The sequence below is a fragment of the Suillus subalutaceus genome (genome assembly GCF_016647625.1).
Source record: "Suillus subalutaceus strain FC151 chromosome Unknown DFJ58scaffold_168, whole genome shotgun sequence".
NCBI classification, from domain to species: Eukaryota; Fungi; Basidiomycota; class Agaricomycetes; order Boletales; family Suillaceae; genus Suillus; species Suillus subalutaceus.
In genome coordinates, this window is record NW_024540417.1 from 18453 (window position 1) to 42874 (window position 24422).

A 24422-nucleotide genomic window follows, 5' to 3' on the forward strand; every position below is an offset into this window, starting at 1 on the left:
TTTGTGTCGTGATTGCCCGATGATTTTGCCTTCTCCAAATGTACTTTATGCCGTGGTTGTAGTGCCCAGAATGCGATCAATGATTCCGCCATCAACAAGAGGTTCACAGAGATAGGACGAGGTTGTTTCCTTCAGATAAGAAGTAAAGATGGAATTCAAATTGGTCAGGCGAGCCGGGGATTGGACCCGACTAGAGAAGCAGAAGAAGTAAAAGAAACTAAATCAAATAATGCGGGACGCGCACGTCACGTGATTCTGTATTTCCTTGTAGTGTCCGGCCCCTTGAACTTCAAAGCTTACAATTACTTTCGTATCGATAGAACGGAAGTTTTTTCTTCTTACTGCTTCCTCTTACTTGTGGAGCTGGATAAACAAAAGGGTCCCAATTCCTTGGTCGCGCGAAATGCCCTTGAATGGTAAGGACACTCTGCCTGGACAGTCTGCGATTTTGAAGGCGAGAGTCCGACTATGCTGCGGAACCCTTGAGCTATCTATACCAGTTGTCTGAACTCAGACGCGCTACTTCTACTTTCCAGCCCCCTCGCTTTCCATTCTCTCGGTCCAGATGGTGAATATATGTATGTATCTCGATCGGTACTTTAATCTGACGGTCTTGCTTAACAGGATGGGCTTAACGGATCATCGCAAGGACGCAAACCCGACGCACAATTTGCAGTCGCTTGGGCAAAAAATTGCGATGCCGCGGGTCCGATCAATGTGCGTATAGATGCAATATCAAAATATCGTGGTCGATATCTCATTAATAGTGAGCCCCGATTCTCTAATTCTCTACTCCCCGCTCAGCACACCTCATCTCTTTGCCATGCTCGTTCATGATAGAGGCATACAGTCGAACTACGAGTCCGCGTGATTCATTCCTGTTCCTTCACCATGGCCCAGATGGATGAAAACGCCTCTGAGCACCAATGAGTTACAGCCATCCGGGGTTCATGCCTCTCGGTCACTTTTTCATCATCTGTGTGCTCAGACAACAGAACTTCGCAAACACGTAGAATCAATTGTCTGGGCATCAAAGACTGCGTTGGTTGCTAGATGTCCCGGCGGATAATTTCAGCTTGCCACTTGGTGCAAGTGTGGGCGGGCGGTTCACTGACTTCCAATAGTGATACAACAAGAAATGAGTTTGTCTACATAAGCCTCGTCTTAAATATACTTTGAAACAGCATAACCTAAATAAATAGCACGACAGACCCTTGACCACATTTCTCCTCCCTGCAGAACACTCGGCAAGCATTTCCCTACACAGTACTGCCAGTTGATATTTGTACATGCTCCTGGAAGACAATCGAATTCATGCTAGTTTCTGCGTCGGAGTCGGCCACGAGCTTAGCGTTATACTCTCGAACGCTAAGGATGAGGCGGGGTCCCAGCACAAACAACTGCACAGCCAATAAAATTTGAAAAGCCATAGTGAGTATCTGAACTCCCATAGAAGTTGAATTCTACAGAAATGATGAGCAGTTGTTACAAGCAGATGTCGGCGACAGGTCGGCGCACCAAGAACTCTGGAGATTCACCAACAAGCTCGAGGCAAGAGACGCCCAAAAAGCTAGCACATATGGAACTTGAGCTGAAAAAGACGAACATATTTACATTACAAGCTCACCTTGCAAAATAAAGCACGTGAGATTTTATCAGCACTCTGAAACAGTCCTCCATGGTCGATCCTGTCGATAGGTCGAGTCGTCGCAGGTCACGGAAATGTTTTATAGCAATCCAGACTGAAAGACACAGTGCAAGGACCTCCCAAACAGTATTGAGCGTCCAAATCATTGAAATCAGAAGCGGGACATCCCCCTCGTAGTCAAAGCCGCACATATACGTTCCAGAGAGTATCAGCTCCTCTGGTGGTTGTCCAATGAGCGGTGTTTTTCAAGTCAACAAGTAAAGCTTACCCCCTACCATATCCTTGACTGCTATTGCCGTGAGTACTCCGCAGGCGATGTTAACAGTCAGGAAGATGACAACAAGGAAGATAAGCATCCTCCTCGATCTCTGATACATGGCATACAAGCGAGTAATCATGATGACTTGCATCGTGTTTCAGTCGAGTCAATATCACTGAGGTATTGCAGCTCACCACCCAGCATAGCAGTTACGACCACACTTGTCCCATTCCTTGCGTAGTTCATAATATTGCCTGAAACACCCGATTAGTGACCACTCTCGTAGTAGGACCAAACGTTGCGACTCACACCTATTGAGTCATTATGTCGAGCCAAGTGAAATGGTCAGAATCTCACTCACTCCTACATATGAGTGTATTCATTGGATAGGAACGAGATGATTGCGGAATACTCACTGCATCTGTCAGGGAGGCCGATGGCATATTTTCTGTGTGCCGCCGGTCAGAAGAATCGAACACAGTGCATATGAGACATACCCAGAAGGTTGATACTGATAACGAGAGATGGGCTATTAGTACAGTGCCAACTTGTTGGCCTCAAACACATACACAGAATATGGTATTCCAATATAGCGTATCTAGAACATTTTGAAGTCAGCACAACTTGCCAACCACGCTATAGCATAATATGAGGTACGAACAAGCAAATACATGACGGTCATGAGAGACCAGCGTTGCCTCTGTCGCGAATTTATTGTTATTTTTCTTCTGACTCGGATATGGGACTCTGTCACTCACCCAGATGAGTTCAATCTATGACACCATTCTTAGCAAGTTGGCTACTCCGGCAATAGCACTGACGTACCTCTTGTCCAAGTGTTAGGACTGGAAATATGATGAGAATATCAGCGGTTTTCGAACACTGTCCTGCTCACCCCAATCGTATACCACCACGACGCCGGCGGCAACTGCAAAACCGCAAGTCAATGTTAGATCGAGACATCACCAACTGATACGACGAACTTATCCAATAGGCGAAAAAAATATTCGAACTGATTATTGGCCACCAACGGGGATCATTTGATACTACGGTCATATTCGAGAGTTGGGTGAGAGCGAGTGCGATATGTAGGGGGGTTATAACGATCTAGTGTTCGTGCTAGATATATCACCATTCAGCGCTCAGCGCTTGTATCGCTAAAATGGGCATGATGAGATGATCCTGCTTCAAGACCCTTGATTGGTTGAAGTAAGTATTGCAAATGTGAATCTAGTAAAATGATTCGATTGAATCAAACCAGCTGCACGCGAATGCAACATGTGCAAACAAGGCAGTGAGGGGTTCTGCATGAAAATATGTAGTCAATTGTGAATTCTCTCAGCCTCGGTGGCGTCACCTGAGGCGTAACAGCTCCCCTTACCGCTCTTATAGAACTACTTGCTCCCATTTGATCAATCTCCTAAATATCAACTTACTACCGTCGCCATCACACTTGCACTGCCCACTCTCTGTCCATCTGAACGTAAATACTTCCTGTGCAAATGAGTCTAATGGGTAATATAGTGATGACCGGCTGGCCAGGAAGCGGACTCATTCAAGTTGCCTTATGGCTTTCACTCGCCGACTTCTTTCCCTCACACTTGATTCGTTTTCACAATCATGATTTCCACATTCGCCCGAGTCAAGTTCAGATGGCAGATGTCACAGTGGTTGTGTCTCCTTCTCCTCCTTTCTCCGTTATGCTCAGATAGATGATAGATCTCGAATGGATATGATGTTTGTAAAATCCTTGGGGCTATCAGCCGTCTAAGCTCAGACACGCTACTTTTACTTTCCTGCTTCACAAAACTTTCGAATCGTATCACGTTCCACATGTTCGGCCCAGATGGATGATTGTGGCACATGTTTTTTGTGGTCAGACAACTGGTGTCTTAGTGATACTTTCTTTACTCTCCACTCAGCACATCACATATCCTTGCCATGCGCATCCGTGATAGATGGAAATTCTCCATCATACTCAGTATCGTTAAATTATGGTTGAACACAGTCGATTGTGGACGACGATATGGCTATCTGACAGTGGTCAGCAATTGGTTGGTTCAATCACCCGAATCAGTTCACTAGTGGTCTCCAGGACGTCGATGCCCTACTTCTACCATTCACACACGATTCGGCACTCATTTCCTGCGGCCCAGATGATGATGGTGGACAGGCATTCTCACCGATCTGACACATTCAACCATCTGGGGTTTCATGACTCCCTCCTGTTTCTTCTTTTGCTTTACATGATAGAGCTGATCAAAGTACGAATGTCAGGATATCATGGTTGGCACCTTACTGATACTTTTTAGGTACGCTTCAAGGATGCCTTCTGACCCGAAGCCCTAGTTCTCTTCTTTGCTCCCCACTCAGCACTTCTATATCCTTATCTCGCGCATTCATTCGTGACAAGATAGAGGCATATACCCATCTCGTAAGTCTCTGTTTAAACCATCATACTCGATATGGTTGAATCACGCTTGAATAGACGTCGATCAGCGATATAGTGCCAGAAACACCCACAGCGAGAATGGACATGGATATCCAATGATCTGATCCGACGCCAAATGTAAATAATCCCCGCCGAGGACAACGACAGCCGACTTTCACCCTTCACGCACGACTCGTTACTACTTCCCTGCTGATGGAAGATATCGGGTGGGCACGCGTCTGGCACGTTTTGCTCTTATCTAGTACGACCCTTGGTCATTCAGCAGAAAAGCCTCGATCGACTCACAGGCGTTATCAATGGTAGACAGCGTGAATAAGGGCCATTAGCGAAGAATCCATTCAGCGACTACCTAATGGCTTCTCAGGCACACCTTAAGCCAACATGTAGGTTCAAAGCCAAACTCTGTCGTATCGCGTCGCTGAGAATTCATTCCATTTAGATAAACTCGAATGAATCCAAACAGAAGCAAGCCGCAAAAACCGTGGAGTGGTGGCAAAATGGTGTATCTGATTGCTGGTGCATTCGACAGATTCTCTCGACAAGTACGCCTGCCCGCCCTCCCTTCAAGTTTGTGGGTCTAACCGAAGCCTTATCTGGCATATCTGATCATCCTACTCTTCGGATTCGTTGTGCGTTCATTTGTACAGAATTGGACTTTGTGGCCATAATCGAACAACCAAGCTTTATATCAACAGTTGAACTCGAGTGTGCAACATGAACGTTGGAACAGCGAGATGGAACCGAGGCAAGACCGAACTTAAGAATTTAGTTTGTGGCCACTGGCTACAAAGTGCGATAACGACGACGTGTATTTTGCCATTTACGCTATGCACGACTCAGGCTTCAGGTATGAATATGCCTCAATGGCTCAAGATAGACAATACAACCGGACTAGAGAAGTAAAAGCAAAAGAAAACTGAAGCAAATAACGCGGGACGCGCCCGTCACATGATTTTGTATGTCCCTGTTCAAAGTGGGCTTCAAAGCTTACAACTACTTCAGAAATAGATTTCAGTTTTTTCTTCTTACCACTTCTACTTACTCGTGGAGCTGGATAAACAAAAGGGTGCCAATATCTTGGTCGCTCGAAATACCTTTGAATGGCAAGCCTGAGGGCGCTCTGCCTGGACAGTTCACGAGTGACTCGGAAGGCAAGAGTCCGAGTCTGATTATGCTGCGGAACCCTTGGGCGATCAGTTGTCTCAGCTCAGACACCCTACTTCTACTTTCCAGCTTCCTCGCTTTCCATTCGTTCGGTCCAGATGGTGGATATATGTATGTATGTATCTCAATCGGTACTTTACCCTGACGGTCGTGCTTAGCAGGATAGGCTCCAACATATCATTACAAGGATGCAAACCCGACGCACAATTTGCAGTCGCATTGGCGGAGCATCACGATGGCACGGCTCCGACCAACGTACGTATGAAACCTGCCAATGAGTTTTTTTTATCCGAACACGCCTTGAAGATTCACTGATGGACAGTTCCTCAGAGGCTCATCTCAACTTCGCCCTGGCCCAAGTGGTTACTGCAACGGAATCGAAATCTGTCTCTTGGACTGTCACTACCAGTGCAGGTTCAAAACCTGCTGACGAGGTTTTTTATATCCGAACACGCCTTGAAGATTTGCTGATGGACAGTTCCTCAGAGGTTCATCTCAACTTCGCCTTGGCCAAAGTGGTTACTCTAACAGAATCGAAATCTGTCTCTTGGACTGTATCAGTGCAGGTTCAAAACCTGCTGATGAGGTTTTTTCTCTCAGAACACGCCTTAAAGATTTACTGGTGGACCTTTCCTCGGAGGCTCATTTCAACTTCGCTTGACCAAAGTGGTTAATACAACAGAATCGAGATATGTTTCTGTCGGAATTGCGCAAGCTCGAAACCTGCCGACCACAAGGTTTATTTCTGTTGGAACACACTTTGTCATTCGCTCATGGATGGATTCCCCGGAGGCTCATCTTAACTGGTCTTAACCAAGTGGTTATCACAACAGAATCAAAATCTGTTTCTCTTGCAGTCGGTTCGAAACCTGCTGACAACATTTTTGCAGTGTATAGATCCTCAGAGCTCCGTCTTAACTAGGCCCAGTTATTGCGCCGAAACCTCCTTTTTATGTGGCAGTCCGTCCATGAAATAGAATTCACCTTCACGCCTCGTGCGGATCGTCTCAGAAATATGAGGTATATCCCTGAGATGTGTACGTGCCAACCTAGATTCTCGACAGACTAACCAAAACTGTCGGGATTCACCACCAAATGATACATTGATGGGGCTGGAGGCCAGAAGGATGCACGCAAGCTAAGGACAGTGAGTCTGACGGTCAGGCAGATGATTTAACCTCCACAGCCTCGCTGAATTCTCATCGATGAACACTCCTTCGGTTGTTGGCTCTTCCAAAGGGGACCGAGGATGATTAGGAAGCTAAAGGTGGGAGGATTGAAAGTGGCAGACCGAGCCATGTCATTCTGATATGTGTAGTTTGCGTGCGCTCCTGTTTTGTGTCGATGCCGAGGCGGAACATACTTTCGATTGCCGCAGCAAGTCCCGGGCAACTGGACGGAGATATAAATAGAGAGGTCAACGCGAAACTCGTTCATGCGAAGCAGGCTTAGAGACAACGGACACAGCATCGCCTGCAAGTTACGCGGCCATGTAATGAGGTGAACAACGACGGAAGGCAAAAAATCCCTTCAAGAAAACAAGCATTAGTAAGGAAATTGGAACAGGGACGAGACAACAGGACAACTGCAATTCAGTCTGGTCTGCCTCGGAGAGTTTGGCACACGAGGAATTCGAGATAGCGCGCGCGTGTTTGCTCGACTGAGTAAAAGGCTCATGGAGAAGTTCAGCAGCAAAGTTACGTCTCGGAGCCACCAAATGCCTAAAGATGAAAAGCAAGTCACCACAATATTCGGTACATAGATGGACACGCAGGAGGATGATGGCCGACATCTTTACTAATTATGCGAATGTGTTTGAATGATTGCCAGTGAGTCTTCTTGGGCCCGACGTTGATGCCTAGCTCATTTGAGTGCTTAAGGTTACCAAGACGCTGGCCACAATTATCCCAATTATAATGGACATATGAGCGCCGATCTACCACCTCTCAACAAGCTCTTTCTTTATGATAACCCCACATTGTGGGCCAAGTGCGTATTTCCTTCCCAATCCAGCCTTTCATTTTCCTGCTCACAACCATGCCAAATATTTCCGTGTTGGAGCACCTAACCCACATATGTTGCCTGTTGGACCAATCGTCTGTTCCTTTGTGTGGGATACTCAGATCAGGTTTTCGTGTTACTAGGAAGGGACGATTGCCTGATTGTTAGACTTGTCACAGCCTATAGAGCGCTCTTCCATCCCTCACATTGTCCTAAAACGCGCAACATGTATTATTGATTTGCGTTTGCCATTGACAGTTGTTTTCACTACCTAGTGAATACGACCGAATGTGGATGATGACCGCTCTCTTTCCAACTTGGACCGCAATGGCGAGCACCTATCCAGAACGCAGAGAGGTGTTGTGTTTATTATTACCCATGTAGTGTGGTATATGCTATCATGAGTTGTACGTGCGATATCCACCTAAACGTAAATCGCACAAAAATATAGCGTGCACATACTGAATGATAATGCAATGATTAGTTGGAGGTATACTGGTTTGTCCACTTGCAGTGCACTGGACACCGCGTCGTGGACTGTTAAAGGAAAGTAAGGTCGCCGACAGCGCGCTGTGATATGAGAAAGATTCGGTTTTCACTTCTTCTCCTCGCTAGTTTGTGCCACCGCGTCGACTGTCCCCATTTCTGAAGCCTGAGTAACGGTAGATGCTGAACTGCCATCCTCAGGCACTTCCTTGGTTTCACTGTTCGCAACACCTCCATTCTCCAGAAAGACCCCAAACGATTTTCTCCCTTCCCATGGCCTCTTCCTCGGCCTCTGTCCTCAAAGTCTCCTCCCTCCCGTCTCTTGATAACTGGCGCAATGCCTCAATATTCGTCGACGCCGGTCGGAAGAGCCTGGGATTGAACGGCGGCGCGCCATTCTCGTTGGCTTCAGGTCCTTCTTCCTCTATCAAACTGTTCTCCTCGAGCATTACGACAGGGCTTTCGTCACCTGCCACCGCATCGTGTGGCTTGCCTGCTGCTACTTCCTCACCCTCGTCTGAAGGGGAAGCAGCATTCTGCCGTTTGCCAAAATCCAGCGCATTCCACCATGCCTCCATCTCCTCCGGTCGGCTGATATTTGCTGGGAAATTCCATGCACGGAACTGCCTGTCTTTCGCAGATGCGAGGTTGGCCCGAATTCTGGAGGCTTCCAGCGAGCTATGCGAGATGGTCCAATGGAGAATCCCTGGAACACCGAAAATATTAATACGCATAATGACGAAATTGGAAGAAATATGTGATGACGCACAGTTCTCGTCAGGTGCGACATCAATCGCTCTTGAGCCCCGTACAGGCTGGCCAGCGACAAAGTTCTGCACCTCTACGTCGATCTGAACGATTGGGGGCTCCCCTGTCTTCACTCGGTTCTCCTCCTCCTCGCCGTCTTTCCCTTGTTCCGCGACCTTCGTTTCCTCCTCTGCCTCCTTCATCTCTACTAGGTTCTTTCCCTTGCCTTCTTTCTCTGCATCCCACTCGACAGGCTCTACCCATATATTCATCTTTGGCGAGCGCTCCCGTGTCTCGAAAGTGCATTTCACGCTCTAACCACGATCACACTAGTCAACAAAAAGTTGGAGAAAACAAAGAAGCGGACTCACCCTCTCCCCAAACACTCCAACAATCTCATCCATCACCATTTCTAGCACCTTCACACACTTCTCGAATATGCGCGCGCCCCTGGTAGGCGCACTATCGCCGTTAACAACACCAGCAGGTTTTACATCTTGTCCAAACAAGCGTGCGTCCATCTCCTCGAGCGAGACGTATTGGAACCCGAAAACGCGGGCCGTGTTATGGTAAGCAACAAATACGCCATCCATGTTGCCGATACGAGCTTGGAAGCTGGTATGGGATGGTGTCAGGTCAAGACGAGAGGAAGCAAAAAGTGTGGAGCGTCAACACACCTGTACTTCAGAAATGCACTTCTAATCAAATCGTAATATTCTTTCTCGAAGCTCTCCAGTGGTCCATGAAGCGTGCGAATGAGGTAACCTGAGTTCTCCTACATTCAACGAAATCCGTTAACCATAATCCCAGTTCAGAGTATGGATGCGAAGACACCGAGCCGTTGGTGATGCATAAATGATGTATCCCAATAGAATCACAATGATGGATGGCAATCAGACCCAAACAAAAAAGTACGCACCTCGAAATTCAGCAAATCCAGTCGGATTGGCACCGCAGCACGGGTCTTGACATCAAAAACGCCTGTTCCTGGTAAGCGCGGGTCGACGCAATCGAGTTGGGAACGCATCAAAAAGCGATTGCTCTGATCCCATGATATCAGTCAGCAAGTCAACCATACCATATAACACAGACGTAGTCAGAAATCCAACGCGCGAAAAAGCGTAGGAGCAAAACGTACCTTGGCATACCGATATGCCTCCCTCCTTTTATCCTCCTCACCTTCTGCTGGGGCGGGCGAGGAACGCAGGAGAGTCTTGAACTCAGGTTCCGGAACTGTCAGGAATTTTTCCAGGAGAGTGCCCTGTGATGCGAACGCAGGCATTAGTTATATGATACGCAGATAAAAATTCACAACTCGCATATCACGGATGAAAAGTGAAAAGGAACAAAGAAAAACAGAACCAAATGCGCCTGCGCGACTCACCATCCAAGTTAATACATTCTTCTCGCTGTCATCATCACCATCTTTGCCGGAGTCGACTGCCCATACACCGTCTTTGTATCGCAACACGATTGATACGGGCATTCGCTGGCCTGGGGTAAAGTTCGTTGGCTGTGAATTGATGTCAGCAAGTATTGGAAGACGTGTGTAAGCAGAATGGGAGGGTATATAGACGCGTCCAGGAACGTGTAGTCAGATGTAATGATTAAGAAGCTAGTATAGACCGCGCGTGAAGGCAAAAGAGTATACGTCGCATGACAAGAGCTTGATATTTGGCACATTTAACCGCACTACGCAACACACGGATTTGGAAGAAAATGATAAAATCCATGCCCAAAAAATCAGTCTCAGGCACCGTAAACAATCACCCACCTCATGCGCGAAAGCGCCGCTCAAAACACTCGTATCTACTTCCTTCCCACCAGAGATGAGGAAGTAAATATGGCTGAGCAGACCGGTGAGGGAGGAAGTGGAACCAACGTATGGTCGAGAGTGGATCTTGGCGAGGGTATGAAGGTCCTATAGAGTGAGTGTTCTAGGATTTTGTAGATAGAAAAAGCAGGGATCGAACGTACATCATCCTGAGAACTCCGTATGAACCCAGTGACGCGCTCGAACGCGAAATCTGTGACTTTGGGTATGCGTTCAAGCCAAGGCGTGAAATTATATACACGTGAGCGTGGATCTTGGAGCCAATGGACGCCGGGGCTAGGAAATAGAGTTAACATGGCATGGAGAATTCACAGGGCAGAAAGACGCACTTAAATAACACCCTATCAAGCCCATGCGCAAGCCGCGCAATAGGCTTGTGTTCCGAGGGTGGGTCAATATCTGCGGATGCACACGTTAGAATCACCTTCAAAACCTTGTGCATGTTGCTGAATGACACGAACCTTCCAGTATGTTATTGATAGAGCCCGGTCCGCTTGACGAAGCAGCATCCAGATCCCGCGCGTCGTCGAAGAGACCCTCTACGCGGCGGGTATAGGGTAGGGGATGGCGTATATGCGGAGGTTGCCCACGTCCCGGGGACTTGATCCCACTTTGTCGTCCATCGCCACTGAACGACCCCTGCAATCCATAATTCTCATTCTCCCCCGGTCGAAGCGCTTCGCATGATAGACCAGAACTGAATGAAAAACAAAACTAACAGTGATTTCATGGAAAACGCACCGTCCTCGCCCCACCCTGTCGTCCAACCATCCTTCGCCAAACGATTGGTTTCCCCAGAACCTTCCAACAGTAGCTGGAGCACCCCTGCACGCTTTGCATCGAACCCTGCAAGGGAAGCACGCGCTGATTCTACAGCAGGTCGTACGCCAGCACCACCTTTTCCCGACGCCTTCTTTTTTCTTGGCTGCTTTTCCTTTTTTCTTCTCTTCGAAACACCTGCCGGCGGAATGACATGCTGAGGGTTTCGAATACACGAATTGATCGTCTCCTCCACGGCACTATCGATTTTTTGTGTGATCTCCTGAATCAAAGGGGGAAGATTGAAAGAAGAGCTGGTGGTTTTAGCATCAGTGTGCTCTTCTGTGGTGCATGAGCTATTTGCGTGGTTGCGCGAGGGGTCACGCTGGCTACGCAGAGAGCGCGACAGTTTCTCAAGAATGTCTCCATGACCACCCTGTTTTGCCTGCTCATCATTCACAGTCTCTCTGCTTCGGCTATCATCCTTTCCCAAGTCCACGCTTTGACTCTGGTCCCGGCTCTGGCTCTGGCTTCGATTTGAGTCTGCGTCCGAGTTGGCATTTAAAACACCCGCAGAAACACCAAATGCTCGTTTTCTGCAAGTGAGTCCACCGATAGCAATGGAGCGCGCATGTAAGTGAAGACGGCGCATCCGAGAGTCGTAGTTCAAAGCTTGAGCCTTTCAACTCGGAGTTTGATGAAAAGCTTTTTCATGGGCACTTATTTACATAACATCAAACCGCTCATACGTCATACATCTTTAACAGTCAAAATCAGATTCATATTGAACGTTTGTTCACAGGTGCTGACACCATTGTCCATGCACCAGTAAAATTTATATATCCAGGCTCCAGAAGCAACCACATTGATCAAGTCAGCAACGAACTGGGTATCGTGCCATCAACAACGGCGCCAATGCGAAAGTAGAATTTAAACACGACTCACTCAGGCTCTCCAGTTGTGTCACTTTGACTGGATGCCAGCCCGTCTGTGGGCAGCCTAAATACAGTGTCATTGATTTTCAATCTATTGGCGTTACAAGGTGAGCAATGTGGTTCAATCCTGGATGCAAAGTAAAGTTAACTGCTCATACTCACATTCCTATCAGCGCATTTAAAGCCTGGGCAACAACATGCATGCTGCCAAAGCAGTAAGGACGACGACAAAGGAGAAATGCATGATTTGTACAAGGTGATACGGGCTTTGCAAAGGGGAATCTTGCTAACTAATGTCACTGAGGTGAGGGGTACGCTAAACACGGCTTGCTTTTATATTGCGAAAATAATCTTGTGGGCAATGCTTGAAGTTTTATTGGTTTGGCAGTTTGGTTGCGCCTGGTGCATACCAATGTGCGTGGCAGAACTTCATGGCGAGGATGGAAGTTCAACTAATATCGGCTTGGCAGATCGGTTGCGCCAGTGGTGAATGACAAGACTGGCAAGCGAGGATGTCGGAAGAACATTTTGGAGGTACATTGACCCAATGGACAAAATTTTTTTAAAAAAAAACTATTAGAGTCCCAGAATCTGCAGATAGTAAGCAATCCTGAATTCCCTCTTCGAGATCCATAACCAGGATATTGTGTCGGGCAAGCTTTACTTGTTGACTTGAAGAACACAGCTCATTGGACAACCACCAGCGGAAGTGATGCTCTCTGGCACATATATATGCGGTTATAGATTTGATGAGGACTTCCAGCTTCTTGCCTCAATGGTTTGGATGCTCAATACTATTTGGCAGGTCCTCGCACTGTGTCTGTCAGTCTGGATTGCTATGAAACACTTCCGTCACCTGCGACGACTCGGCCCATCAAAAGGATCGACCATAGGGGACTGTTTCAGAGTGCTGATAAAATCTCGCGTGCTTTATTTCGCAAGGTGAGCTTGTAATGTGAATGTGCTTATCTTTTCCCCCTCAAGTTCCGCGCGTGTTAGCTTTGTTTATGTCTCTTGCCTCCAGTTTGATTCTCTCCCCCCAGAGCTCAATGTGAGTCGAACTGTCACTGACAACAACTGCTCATCATTTCTGTAGCATTCAAAGCCTACGGGAGTTCAGATACTCAATGGTGCTTTTCAAATTTTATTGGCCATGCAGATGTTCGTGCTGGGACCACGCCTCATCCTTAGCGTTAGAGAGTATCACGCTAAGCTCGTGGCCAACTCCGACGCAGAAATTAGTATGATTTTGATTGTCTTGCAGGAGCGTGTACATGTATCAACTAGTAGCACTGTATAGGGAAATGCTTGCCGAGCGTTCTGCATGGAGGAGATATTTGGTCGAGGATCCGTCGTAGTACTTATTTAAGTTATGGTGTTTAGACAAACCCATTTCTTGTTGTATCACTGCTGGAAGTCAGTGAATCGCCTGCCCACATTTGCACCAAGTGATTATCAGAACATCTAGCAATCCACCCAGCCCTTGATGCCCAGACAGCTGATTCTACGTGTTTGCGGAGTTCCACTGTCTGAGCACACAGAGAAGTGAGCGTGAAGCATGAAGCCCAGATGACTGCAACTCATGGATGCTCAGAGGCGTCTTCATCCACCTGGGCCATGAAGAAGAAAAAGGAATGAACCACGCGGACTCGTAGTTCGCCTGTATGCCTATATCGCAAATGAGCATGGCAATGAGATGAGGTGTGCAGAATGGGGAGTAGAGAATTTGAGGACCGGAGCTAACTATTAACGAGACATCAACCACAATATTCTGAAATTGCATTCATACATATGTTGATCGGACCGGCGCAATCTTAGTGTTCCGCCCATGCGACTGCAAATTGTGCGTCGGGTTTGCGTCCTTGCAATGATATACCGGAGCCCCTCCTGCTAATTTTGCTGATCGACGTCTGTTCGAGAATAATTCAGCCACATCGAGCATGACACTTTAAAACAGAGACTTACGAGGTGAGTATATGCCTCTATCTTGTCACGAATGAATGTGCGCGGCAAGGAGATAAAAGTGCTGAGTAGGGAGTAGAGTTGAAGAGAATCGGGGCTTCGAGTCGGAATGCATCAAGCGCACCTAGAAAAGTATCAGCAAGACGCAGACCGTGATATTCTGGTATCCATACCTTGATCAGATGCACGAGCTCTATCATGCAAAGCAAAAGAAGAATCAAGAGGTAGTCGTGAAACCCCAGATGGTTGAATGTGTCAGATCAGGCGAAAATGCCTATCCACCATCGTCATCCATCTCGGTAGCATGAGAGGAGTTCCGAATCGAGTGTGAAGGGTAGAAGCAGGATGTCGACATCCTGGAGACCACTAGTCAGCTAATTGGGCGTCAATCATCTGATTGGACCAACCCATCGCTGACCACTGTCAGATAGTCATGTCGTCAACGACAATCGTCTGTGTTCAAGTATGATTTAATGAAACGGAGTACTATGATGGTTTTCAAAAACTTACGGCTCGAGTATTTCCATCTATCACGGATGCGGGATATGTGATGTGCTGGGTGGGGAGTAAAGCGCGCTTGACAAAGTATCACTAAGACACCAGTTGTCTGAGCACAAAAAATCTGTGCAATCATCTGTCTGGGCCGAACATGTGGAACGTGATACGAAAGTTTTGTGAAGCAGGAAATTAAAAGCAGCGTGTCTGAGTTTAGACGGCTGATAGCCCCAAGGATTTTACAAACATCATATCCATTCGAGATCTATCATCTATCTGAGCATAACGAAGAAAGGAGGAGAAGGAGACACAACCACTGTGACATCTGCCATCTGAACTTGACTCGGGCGAATGTGGAAATCATGATTGTGAAAACGAATAAAGTGTGAGGGAAATAGCGGATGGGGCGCGAGGAACTGGAAAGAAGGAGTAGCATTGAATTGATGGCAATGATTCGTGAAACCGGCGAGTGAAAGCGATAAGGCAACTTGAATGAGTCCGCTTCCTGGTTAACCGGTCATCACTGTATTACCCATCTGGATTGTTTGTATGAATGGAGTGGGAGGTGCTACAGTGCTGGATCACGAAGAGTAAGAATATATCCTAGAGGAAAGTTCGCGGAAAATCATGATGCTGTAGTACCTTGTGTTGATGAGGTCACCTAGATACGACTAGTCTTGTGACAACGATGAACGTAAAATGTGGCAGTTGAAGACGACACTAATGGGTCCTTTGTCCCTAGACTCATTTGCACAGGAAGCAAACGGGCAGAGAGTGTGTGTGAGTGTGATGGCGATGGTAGTAAGTTGAGACATATGATCAGAGGGCACGGGCAGCGTTGCTGTTGATATTGCATACATAAGGAACGACTGACTTCTTTCTCTTTTGGTCTGACTAGAAGGAGAGACTAATCAGAAATTGAGTTGTCTATGGATTTCGAAGTATATTCAAGGCAGCTCCAGTGAACGGGTGGTAGAATAAGGCATGAATGGGACCCACTATAAGAGAGCGATTAATACGCCTCAGGTGAGACCACCGAGGCCGAGAGAACGCACATTTGCAATACCGTATTACTTCGACCGATCAAGGATCTTCAGGCGGACATACTATATCTTCATCACTGTTGGCGCATGGGACATGCACGTGACGACGCGACGCGGCCCAGCGGAGTATTGGACAGGAATTCAAACCATCATATAGTCGTTCCGTCTCTCTTTTCTCTCTTTCCTCAGTTCGTTGACCACGACTGAGGGTATGTCTCTTGTTTTATTGTATGATACCTAGACACTGACACAACTATGATAAATTGACGTTTGTCTAGTCCTTTTCATCACCAATATTGTCACCCCCGAAGATCGCTGTTGGCCTGAAGATCGCTGTTGGTTCGAAGATCGCTGTTGGTTCCTGATATTCACGTACGTGATATTGGTTTACTATTCAAAATCAACTTTGATTCAATCGAGGACTTCCAGTTTTTGCTCATTCGCACCGCAACACTTGATACGAGTAGCGACGGACGGAAGGACTGCGAAGACAAACGAAAGGCTCAGTCTGATAGGAATCGATTTTGGTATTATTATCAGTACCTGCGAAGTCAAACGAAAGGTTACGGTAAGTGTTAGTGATTGTTAAGCGACGCGGATGCGAGGACTATATACCTGTCCGTGTTAGCGATGGAAGCGTGCTATTGTACGTGTGCGCAGTAAGTGAGCGTAAAGATAAAAGAATGAATATTAATGAATAGTAATAGCGAGACTTGCAGATTACGTCGAAATATCCAACAATACTTACTCCAACCAATCAAGGGTTTTGAAGCAGGATTAAATATCCTTCTCCATCATACCCATTTTAGCGATACAAGCACTGAATGGCGGTATATCTAGCACGAACACTGGATCATTATAGCCCCCAACATATCGCACTCGCTCTCACCTAACTCTCGAATATGACCGTAGTCTCAAATGATCCCAGTTGGTGGCCGATAATCAGTTTGAATATTTTTTTCAGCTATTGCATAAGTTCGTCGTATCAGTCGATGTCTCTATCTAACATTGACTTGCGGTTCTGCAGTTGCCACCGGCATCGTGGTGGTATACGATTGGGGTGAGCAGGACAGTGTTCGAAAACCGCTGATATTCTCATCATATTTCCAGTTCTAACACTTGGACAAGAGGTACGTCAGTGCTATTGCCGGAGTAGCCAACTTGCTAAGAACGGTGTCATAGATTGAACTCATCTGGGTGAGTGACAGAGTCCCATATCCGAGTCAGAAGTAACAAATACAATAAATTCGCGACAGAGGCAACGCTGGTCTCTCATGACCGTCATGTATTTGCTTGTTCGTACCTCATATTATGCTATAGCGTGGTTGGCAAGTTGTGCTGACTTCAAAATGTTCTAGATACGCTATATTGGAATACCATATTCTGTGTATGTGTTTGAGGCCAACAAGTTGGCACTGTACTAATAGCCCATCTCTCGTTATCAGTATCAACCTTCTGGGTATGTCTCATATGCACTGTGTTCGATTCTTCTGACCGGCGGCACACAGAAAATATGCCATCGGCCTCCCTGACAGATGCAGTGAGTATTCCGCAATCATCTCGTTCCTATCCAATGAATACACTCATATGTAGGGGTGAGTGAGATTCTGACCATTTCACTTGGCTCGACATAATGACTCAATAGGTGTGAGTCGCACCGTTTGGTCCCACTATGATGGTGATCACTAATTGAGTGTTTCAGGTAATAATATGTACTACGCAAAGAATGTGACAAATGCAGCCATAGCTGCCATGCTGGGCGGTGAGCTGCAATACCTCAATGATATTGACTCGATTGAAACACGATGCAAGTCATCATGATTGCTCGGTTGCATGCCATGTATCAGAGATCTAGGAGGATGCTTATCTTCCTTGTTGTCATCTTCCTGGCTGTTCACATCGCCTGCGGAGTAATCGCGGCAAGAGGCCTCAAGGATACTGTAGAGGGTAAGCTTTACTTGTTGATTTGAAAAACACCGCTCATTGGACAACCACCAGAGGGGCTGATACTCTCTGGAACGTATCTGTGCGACTTTGGATATGAGGGGGATGTCCCGCTTCTGATGTCAATGGTTTGGACGCTCGACACTGTTTGGGAGGTCCTTGCACTGTGTCTTTCAGTCTGGATTACTATGAAACATTTCCGTGACCTGCGACGACTCGGCCCATCGACAGGATCGACCATAGGGGACTGTTTCAGAGTGCTGATAAAATCTCACGTGCTTTATTTTGCAAGGTGAGCTTGTAATGTAAAAGTGTTCGTCTTTTTCAGCTCAAGTTCCACATGGGCTAGCTTTTTTTGCGTCTCTTGCCTTGAGCTTGTTAATCTCTCTCCAAAGTTCTTGGTGCGCCGACCTGTCGCTGACGTTTGCTTGTAACCACCGCTCATCATTTCTGTAGAATTCAAATTCTATTAGAACCCAGGGTGCTTTTGAAATTTTATTGGGCGTACAGTTGTTTGTGCTGGGACCCCGCCTCATCCTTAGCGTTCGAGAATATCATGCAAAACTCGTGGCCAACTCCGACGCAGAAACTAGCGTGAATTCGACTGCATTCCAGGAGCGCCTACATGTACCAACTAGCAGTACTGTGTAGGGAAATGCATGCCGAGTGTTCTGCAGGGAGGAGAAATGTGGTCAACGATCTGTCGTGCTAGTTATGCTGTTTCAAAGTATATTTAAGACGAAGCTTATGTAGACAAACTCATTTCTTGTTGTATCACTAGTGGAAGTCAGTGAACCGCCCGTCCACACTTGCACCAAGTGGCAGGCTGAAATTATCTGCAATGTCTAGCAACCAACCCAGTCCTTGATGGTAACTACGGTTGGAGTAGCTGACACAATGATTCCACGTGTTTGCGGAGTTACGCTGTCTGAGCACACAGATGATGAAAAGGTGACCGTGAAGGATGAACCCCAGATGGCTGTAAGTCATTGGCGCTCAGAGGCGCATTTGTCCATCTGGGCCACGGTAAACTCGTGGTTCGCCTATATGCCTATATCGCAAATGAGCATGGCAAAGAGATGAGGTGTGCTGAGCGGGGAGTAGAGAATTAGAGAATTGGGGCTCACTATTAATGAGACATCGACCACGATATCTGAAATTGCATCCATACGTACGTTGGTCGGAGCCGCGCCATCGTAATGCTCCGCCAATGCGACTGCCAATTGTGCGTCGGGTTTGCATCCTTGCAATGATCTGTTGGAGCCCATCCTGCTAAGCACGACCGTCAAAGTAAAGTACCGATCGAGATACATACATATATATATCCATCATCTGGACCGAATGAATGGAAAGCAAGGGGACTGACAAGTAGAAGTAGTGTATCTGAGCTGAGACAGCTGATAGCCCAAGGTTCCGCAGCATAATCAGACTCGGACTCTCGCCTTCACTCGTGGACTGTCCAGGCAGAGCGTCCTTGCCATTCAAGGGTATTTCGCGCGACCGAGGTATTTGGACCCTTTTATTTTATTTACTCAGTTCCACAAGTAGGTAGAAGCGGCAAGGAGAAAAAACTGAAATGGTGCAAATTCGGTGATTAGCAACGTTCCCAATCTTCCGCATTGTTCAAGTTTTTGTTGACATCTTTCCTACGGCGAACAGTCGTAGAAGTGGAGGAAATATGCGAAGCCTCTGTAGTCATGATCTTGTCCTGAGAAAAGGAGGAATTTCTACAGCACATTACATACGGCATATGTAATGGCTGTTCACCAGATGATGTAATCCGTGACATTTTATTGCGAACACGACTCGGATCTGCTCGTGAGATGGGTGATATTACCAGCAAACGGGACTTGAGCAGACAAGGTTGAAGACTCACATGTACATCGTTCTGCCATGAACCATGCGGTAATTCCGACTTCTAAGCTTACCATAAAACTTAATTAAACTAGTGGGGGTTCCAGCTGTTGGTAACCAATGAAAGTCAATTGAAGTTGATCGAGGCCTAGGCTGCGGGAGTTTTATTAGTATCTAATTCCCACGCACCATGAAGTCTGTATCATCATTAATAGTATCACTGTGACCTTCAAAGCTTCAAACTTCAAGGACTCGGCAGTCGAGCACGGAGCACAGTCCACCATGACCTTTATATCTTCGATACTCTCCTGGTTTAGTAGGTAAGCTAGCCTTCTCTTGAAGTGGACAAGGCTTCACATATTGAATACCGCAGCATATTCTTCTCCAAAGCCGCTGAAATATCTGTGGTTGGGCTGCAGGTGCGTGGATTCGTATATTCCAAGTTCAGAAAATGGTACTGACATGCCTTCACGAAGGCTTCTGGAAAGACTTCGTTTGTGAATGTCATCGGGTCGGGGCAGGTGCGACTGTTCTATTCACGGGCTTTTCCTTCGCCCAAGCGGCTTACCCTCACTTAGTGGTCGGAAGACGTTGTTCCAACTGTCGCATTCAACTACCGCAAGGTACGCAAAGGCGCTGTAACCCTGAAGATATGGGATGTCGCAGGACAACCCAAGTTTCGCTCAATGTGGGAGCGTTATTGTAACGGAGTTGATGCTGTCGTGTACGTCGTCCGCTTCTTTGCGTTTGATAGTCGGTTTCATTTGCAGAATGCTCTCTCGCCGCAGATTCGTAGTTGACTCAGCTGATGTAGGCTTTACTATGTAATTGGTAGGTTTCAGCTCTAACGCCCATGCTACTTACAGCAAGAGAAGTTCGACACGGCACGTTTCGAATTGCACCAACTATTAGCGCAGCCGAATCTAGCAGGTGTCCCTCTTTTGGTGGTGAGTTTACTACCTCGGGGCATCTCTAGCGTTGCTTACATTGACACAGCTTGGAAACAAGAATGACGTTCCTTCGCATGCATCTGTCAAGGATCTTATACACGACCTGTGAGTAGAGAGAGTCTTTAGTACTGCATACCCACTCATCTTGAGGGAAGTCAACTGGACAAGATACAAGACCGCCCAGTCTCAGTACGTCTTAGAATTATTGTATGCTTTCAACGCACTCATGAGATATCGTTTTAGTGTTACTCGGTGAGTCTTCTCATACTGGATACCGTGTGCGCTAACTCTCTATCAGTGTTCGATGAAGAGCCAACATAATTTGTGCGTTCCACTTCTCTATCATGAACTCATCTTGAACCTCGAATTCTTGACTAATTGTACGATCGTCTATTCTAGGGACATAGTCCTCCGCTGGCTCTCAGATCGTAGTCATTAGGTGCTATCCCGACTCACCACATGGTTTATGGAACGCAGTCAACATTACCCATTTTCAGACATCTAGTAGGATTGAAGCATATTGTGTGACATTCGTATTAATGCAGACATATTATTATGAGATCACCCACGACTTGAGAAGGCATGGGGACTGGGAAGAACTGCGTCAGATTCAAATTTTTTGAACGAATTAAATTGACGATACCTGACTCATCCCTCGAACCCCGCACCGCGTTGCTCAATTCATGATCAGCGATTGCCTTTCAGCTCCCTCATATTGTTGCGCATACCTTTCCCCACTTGGTATATGATGAGATAGCCCACGTCGCTCACTTTCAAAATACTCTGGAAATACATGCACTCCGAACCTCCATTACGTATATATTCAGCTGGGAATCACGTCCTAACCCCGCAGAGTGCACAGTCACCCACATTGTTTCACAGAACAACCTCACTATAGGAGCCTATTCACGTTGTGATTTGCACTTGTAACACACAACTCAACCTCATATGGCATCGATGAGCTTGCAGGTGTTTCTAGTCTCAATTTTTGTGTGGAGTCTGTTCGTAAGTATATACGCTACACATTGCAAAGTGCAATTGCCAAACGCGTGGAGCTCCGAGCGAGCGACGGCACGAAGTACCACCCACGAAAATGTGTCCAGGGTTGACATACAAAGCATGTGTTGGTATGAACGAGCTGCCCAGGCAGACCCTTGTTAGAATTGGCCTCTCGGAGAATTTGGCGTAGTGCGCTCACAGCTACCAGCCACTACGGTTTCGCATACGGTGAATTTTGCACTGATACAAATGGAAGAATGATGATTTACAAGGCTGATCACAGACGTTCGCAAGCACTAGCAAACTCCTTCAACAAACCACCTGCGCAGAAGAGAAATTGGAGGAAGATATAATTGCTATTCGAGGTGTATGTTGGAAGGAGAATGACACAGGTGGTGACTTTCTCGATGACATCGCTCTCGCTGGCGAAAATATTGTTGCCACTTGCCGATTCCACTTGATTGATGTGTCCTGCCGTCCTCTGCATCATCGGTGTCCGACGCAAGCAATCTCGGACGTCTCGCGTCTGAATGCCAGATCTGGTACTTTTCCATACCACTGAAAACGCGATGGGCGAGCCTGGTTGGTCTCAGATAGACTTTGTCCAAAGATTTCAGTGATATCTCGAGTGTCGCCACCTAATAATATGTCCGCGTGCTCGCGGACACTGCAAAAACTGCGCACAGAGGGCCGCATAGATGAAGAGCTGCCAATGTAAATGTTGAGTTTGAAAGACAACAATGCGAAACATGATGACAAACTGCATGTCGCTCATGTAGATTACGTTAATCGGTATGTCACTGGAAGAAGCCATCCAGTAAATCAGCCTGTCCTTCACGCCACGTATCCTGCGACTGAACGTCTTGCCTCAGAGCAATTGTCACTGTCGGTGATCATGTGATGTAACAGAAAACACTCACCTTAGCTCCTGTGCATGAATTCAACTCGGCAACACATATGTACATCCGCTGCATTGTTCCTACCGCGAGTTTCCCGCAAAGAAGTCTCACGGAACAAACAAAACAGTAAATGTATAAGCTTGCACATCAACACCAAGGAATCCCAGCGCATTTGGAATGGCAGTGGTAACTAAAGAAAAGTCCAATCGACCATCACGCTCCCTAATCCTCTTCCATCCGCTCTTCGGCACCTTCCTGTCTTGCTTGTTCAGCGATAGCAGCGAGGAACGCGCCAACACCCGTCGCAGCACTCTCAGGGAGACCAAGGCTCCTCACAAATTCACCAAGGGCACCCGTCCGAAGTGCCCGATCAAGCTGCGCCACAGCCGAGCGGAAAGGTGGAGAGTTAGTCGTACGCTGCAATATCTCTACCACCTGTTGTGGTGTAGCGTCTGACGATGGGATAAGTTCAGGTGGAAGGAGAGGGAAGAGTGCTGGAAGGAGTTCAGGGTGCGATTGGAAAAGGGGAAGCAAATTTTGTGAGGACAGGACGTCTGTCAACCAAAGCTCTGTGGAATTTGTTAGTGATGATGCAGTGTGATTGAGAAATAGAGATACCATCTTCACTCGCGAAACCGGTCATCGAGCTAACAATCCCACGAAGTTGTGCGAGTTGTTCCGGGGTGGTACCCGCTGGTGTGGAATCACTAGTCGCTGGAACGATTGGCTGTCTAGATATTATGATGTACATGAATCGCCCACCATTCTACAATGAAAGTAGGACCTACACTGTCGAGGGTTGAGGAGTGGATGTACCAGCAGTGGATGTAGAGGCTTCCGACGCTGGGTAAACGTTGCGCATATCCCAGATAGCGATAATGTTGGGATCAGCGAGGGTTCTGTTCAAATTCGTCACGAATTCCTCATCACGGCGTGTTGATGAGTCCTGCATGAGCATCAGATATATATATAAATAATTCAGTGGCAAAAACACACCTGCAGCCAGAACTGACATAGAGGGAGCGAAGTTAGCCAATGAAAAACCAAAAGCTTGGAGTGAGACACATACGAAATGCTTTTGGTCGGAGCTCTCAAATTTGAGGACATAGGTCCTGCCCCAGCTACTTTGCGGGACCTTTTCCAACTTTGCATCGCCAGGAAACAAGATTAGATCCTCGCCGACTTCCCCTGTCGTTCGGTCTTTCCACATGAAGTGTATGAGGCCGTCCTCATTGGTCAAGATAATCGCGCCTTTGGTGGGGGAGGCATCGACGAAGTTGGTTCCAGCGCGTCGAAAAGCACGACCAGCCTTGAAGGCAAGGATAGTTCGGCCACTAGTACTAGTGAGGTCGACCGACATTATAAACGCTATGAAATTTAGACTGCTGTAAAGAATCTGTTCAAACGACGCGTAATGCGCGTCGGAGTTTGGAAATTCTAAAGATGGTACCCAAGTAAACCCAGGACTCCTGAAAATAGGTGTACAGGGCCCAGGCCAGATGGACAAATTTTGCTCAAAATCAGGGCTTACAGCCCCAATACGAGTCCTAGTCACCATCCGGACATGCCAGCTGTAGATGGGATAAGGCAACATTAATATAATGTAAATTCAAGTAATTCTGCTCCCTACACTACTGCTACCTAGTAGCTCCGGTCAAAGCTCTAGCGGACGTTGCCTTCCTCCGACTCTTTCCTCCGCTATTGGCGCTCTTTCTACCGTTGCACGCGGAAAATCTCTAGTTATTTCGGGCTTGCTTTACCTTCCTGGTTTAAAGGGTGTGCCTTCATTTGCGGCATTGCCTTGCCCGCGGCTTAGTAGGATGGGAGTTCTTCATCCTCCCCTCTGCACACACCTGGTCTCCATACGAATCTCTGATGAGAAATCTGACGAGACTGTCTGTAGCCCACGCCCAACTCATGGAAGGCCTGTCTTCTGTTCACATTACCTAAGTTTCACTCTGTTTCCTTGCCCCAGTTCACTTGGCCACACC

At 47.1% G+C, this 24422-nt stretch overlaps 6 protein-coding genes across 6 annotated transcripts; 4 read left to right on the top strand and 2 right to left on the bottom strand.

Annotated features, from left to right (window-relative positions):
- Positions 1 to 7852: 7852 nt before the first annotated feature.
- DFJ58DRAFT_815064 (mitochondrial protein Pet127-domain-containing protein) lies at positions 7853 to 12050 on the bottom strand. Its single transcript, XM_041391681.1, is given in 13 exon segments — positions 7853 to 8248; positions 8268 to 8716; positions 8780 to 9071; positions 9129 to 9372; positions 9435 to 9532; positions 9677 to 9799; positions 9896 to 10018; positions 10142 to 10270; positions 10532 to 10678; positions 10735 to 10867; positions 10921 to 10990; positions 11053 to 11268; positions 11333 to 12050. 13 exon segments carry the CDS (start codon positions 12000 to 12002, stop codon positions 8120 to 8122), a joined length of 2823 nt encoding a protein of 940 aa, XP_041237788.1. The 5' UTR covers positions 12003 to 12050; the 3' UTR covers positions 7853 to 8119.
- A 42-nt stretch (positions 12051 to 12092) lies between these two features.
- DFJ58DRAFT_815067 (uncharacterized protein) lies at positions 12093 to 13225 on the top strand. Its single transcript, XM_041391682.1, has 3 exons — positions 12093 to 12392; positions 12459 to 12699; positions 12756 to 13225. Exons 2-3 carry the CDS (start codon positions 12524 to 12526, stop codon positions 12826 to 12828), a joined length of 249 nt encoding a protein of 82 aa, XP_041237789.1. The 5' UTR covers positions 12093 to 12392; positions 12459 to 12523; the 3' UTR covers positions 12829 to 13225.
- On the top strand, positions 13061 to 14555 carry DFJ58DRAFT_846320 (uncharacterized protein; the record flags this gene model as incomplete). Its single annotated transcript, XM_041393292.1, has 6 exons — positions 13061 to 13227; positions 13270 to 13336; positions 13382 to 13526; positions 13941 to 13986; positions 14104 to 14128; positions 14376 to 14555. 6 exons carry the CDS (start codon positions 13061 to 13063, stop codon positions 14553 to 14555), a joined length of 630 nt encoding a protein of 209 aa, XP_041237790.1.
- An 886-nt stretch (positions 14556 to 15441) lies between these two features.
- DFJ58DRAFT_917285 (uncharacterized protein) lies at positions 15442 to 16695 on the top strand (the record flags this gene model as incomplete). Its single annotated transcript, XM_041395523.1, has 7 exons — positions 15442 to 15522; positions 15769 to 15911; positions 15975 to 15994; positions 16064 to 16157; positions 16215 to 16353; positions 16414 to 16431; positions 16548 to 16695. 7 exons carry the CDS (start codon positions 15442 to 15444, stop codon positions 16623 to 16625), a joined length of 573 nt encoding a protein of 190 aa, XP_041237791.1. The 3' UTR covers positions 16626 to 16695.
- A 3083-nt stretch (positions 16696 to 19778) lies between these two features.
- DFJ58DRAFT_815100 (Arl8a protein) lies at positions 19779 to 21097 on the top strand. The gene is made up of 11 exons (XM_041391683.1): positions 19779 to 19903; positions 19957 to 20002; positions 20060 to 20104; positions 20162 to 20307; positions 20372 to 20393; positions 20450 to 20530; positions 20580 to 20638; positions 20689 to 20722; positions 20777 to 20785; positions 20832 to 20857; positions 20933 to 21097. Exons 1-11 carry the CDS (start codon positions 19866 to 19868, stop codon positions 20970 to 20972), a joined length of 546 nt encoding a protein of 181 aa, XP_041237792.1. The 5' UTR covers positions 19779 to 19865; the 3' UTR covers positions 20973 to 21097.
- A 1390-nt stretch (positions 21098 to 22487) lies between these two features.
- DFJ58DRAFT_908239 (adhesion regulating molecule) lies at positions 22488 to 23886 on the bottom strand. The gene is made up of 5 exons (XM_041395098.1): positions 23501 to 23886; positions 23428 to 23439; positions 23220 to 23377; positions 23050 to 23162; positions 22488 to 23000 (listed from the first exon to the last, which is right to left on the bottom strand). Exons 1-5 carry the CDS (start codon positions 23789 to 23791, stop codon positions 22654 to 22656), a joined length of 921 nt encoding a protein of 306 aa, XP_041237793.1. The 5' UTR covers positions 23792 to 23886; the 3' UTR covers positions 22488 to 22653.
- Between the last annotated feature and the right edge of the window lie 536 nt (positions 23887 to 24422).